The following is a 2,073-nucleotide window of genomic DNA, read 5'->3' on the forward strand; positions in this document are numbered from 1 at the left end:
TTCTTGGTCAAATGTTATCGAAACATCTTTTCAGAATCAAAGTAAAAAGTATTCACTTAGCCTTGAGAAAGTCTACTTAATATTTTTGCCAAAGCAGCTATATTTATTGAGTAAAGGCAAACCCATTCAACTTCTTTGCTGTGTACATATCGGTGAATGAACACAATATGAAGTGTAAACAATTATTACAGTTCCCCTAAGAAATAAAATGGGTTTTTTAAAAGATTTTATATTGATACTTGAAACTAAATGACTAAATTAATATAATTTGTTTACATTTGATAAATTTATACTCTTCGTGTATTTTTTATCCAGGAGAAGCTGAATCTAGACAAAGCAGGGTTATGGCTCACAAAAAAGGAACCAAAAATTGGAAAACACGGGTAAATGATGTTTGCAATGTTTATCAACCACCAGCTATCATCACAGAAAAGAGCAATGCAGCCATATAAGATGGAAGAGACAGAATAAAAGCAAATAAAGACTGCCACTAGTACCACAATGCTCTTAGTGGCTCTTGATTCAGGGGACGTTCTGGTAGAAGCATAATTGCAGTAGATGTGCTGAACCTGCAGCTTGTGCCTATACAAAGTGACAACCATTGAGCTTCCAGACAAGACAATAAGGATAGCAAGAAAGACTTCAGGGAATACAAAAAGTATTGTAAAAATAGAGCCTGTAAATTCATCATGACCTACACTAAAGCAGTATTTTATAGATCTTTTATATGTCATGTTATTGCTGTTCCACTTAATACATGCATACACTGGTAAAATCATATTTATAACAAAATACAGGGGCCAGCAAAAGAAAATAGAGAGGTTGATGTACTTTGGAACTTTTACTTTAAGACCGTTAAGGCAGGAGTTTCTGGGACTGATGGTGATGGCTTGGAAGACACTCAAGAGACAGACGGTAGCAACAGAAACACTTCGGCCAACTCTTTCAATATACAAAAGAAATTTGCAAACTAAGACATTGAAGAACAGTTCCATCCCAAAAATTTCCACTGTCTGTAGCACACTTTTAGAGAAAATTAACAAGAAGTTGGCTATGAACATGTTCATGAGAATCAAATCAATTGGTTTTAATGTGTGTTTATTATAATGAAGCATTAGGTAATAAGATAGAAGAGTGAAATGTCTCAGAATTCCCATGGAACATTGAAGGATGAATATAACTCCTACTGCCAAATCCTTGGACTCCATCCTGTCATTAACCATAATTGCATTTTAATGGCATAAAATGACCTCTCTCATAAAAATGATGATTTGAACTTTTGTAAGTGGATGAGGGGTGAGGGAAGACCTTTTTGATCTCAAGCTTGTAAAGGCAGTGGAGGCAACATAACAAAATCCCATTTGAAAAACAATTGCTCATCACTAATAATGTGTTGCAGTCATCAAGCATATGTATTTAAAGAATACTTCAAATATTTTTTAAGAAATTTAATTATGAAATAGGAAGTCATGATTTTCTAGGAGAAACAATGATAATTTGGTGACAGTGAGAAGAACTCTTCTCTCTAAATTACAAAATAAATTGCCACTTATAATGTGTATGGGATAAAAATATAGAAATATTGAAATTTCCAATTTAAGAAGATCCCATTAATTTTCTTATCTGATTTCTAAATATGTGATATCTAATCATCTTGCATAAAACTATTATCTGAACTATAAAATAAACACACATGCACAAAAAAATGAGTGAAACCAATGATCATTTACAAGTTTTCTATGGACTTGAACAAAAAGTTTTTTCATTAAAAGAATAAAATTTACTAATACATACCTGAAACACAGTCCATTATTCTTAACATTTGTAGAAATACATAATAAAAAAACTGAGATTTCGTCTCTTTGCAGTCAGAATGAGCAATAAAGCAGCAATAAAGCTATCAACAAACATTGTTTAGGATGAGGGAAAACAATCCTCATTCACTATCGATATGAGCGCAAAGTGACCCACCCACTCTAGAAAACACAAGGGAGAATCCTCAGAAGGAAAGAAATAAGGATTCTGTCATATAATCCAGGTATATTGCTCATTTGCACAAGTCCAATGGTCTAT

General features: G+C 32.9%; 1 protein-coding gene across 1 annotated transcript; it reads right to left on the minus strand.

Annotated features, from left to right (window-relative positions):
* Positions 1-287: 287 nt before the first annotated feature.
* LOC120098104 (vomeronasal type-1 receptor 2-like) lies at positions 288-1,223 on the minus strand. Its single transcript, XM_039097048.1, has one exon. The coding sequence runs from the start codon at positions 1,221-1,223 to the stop codon at positions 288-290; it is 936 nt and encodes a 311-aa protein (XP_038952976.1).
* Between the last annotated feature and the right edge of the window lie 850 nt (positions 1,224-2,073).

The sequence above is a fragment of the Rattus norvegicus genome, chromosome 1 (assembly GCF_036323735.1).
Source record: "Rattus norvegicus strain BN/NHsdMcwi chromosome 1, GRCr8, whole genome shotgun sequence".
NCBI classification, from domain to species: Eukaryota; Metazoa; Chordata; class Mammalia; order Rodentia; family Muridae; genus Rattus; species Rattus norvegicus.

Coding starts and splice junctions, on each gene's coding strand:
- LOC120098104 (XM_039097048.1), bottom strand. CDS start 1,223: ATGGTTAATGACAGGATGGAGTCCAAGGATTTGGCAGTAGGAGTTATA.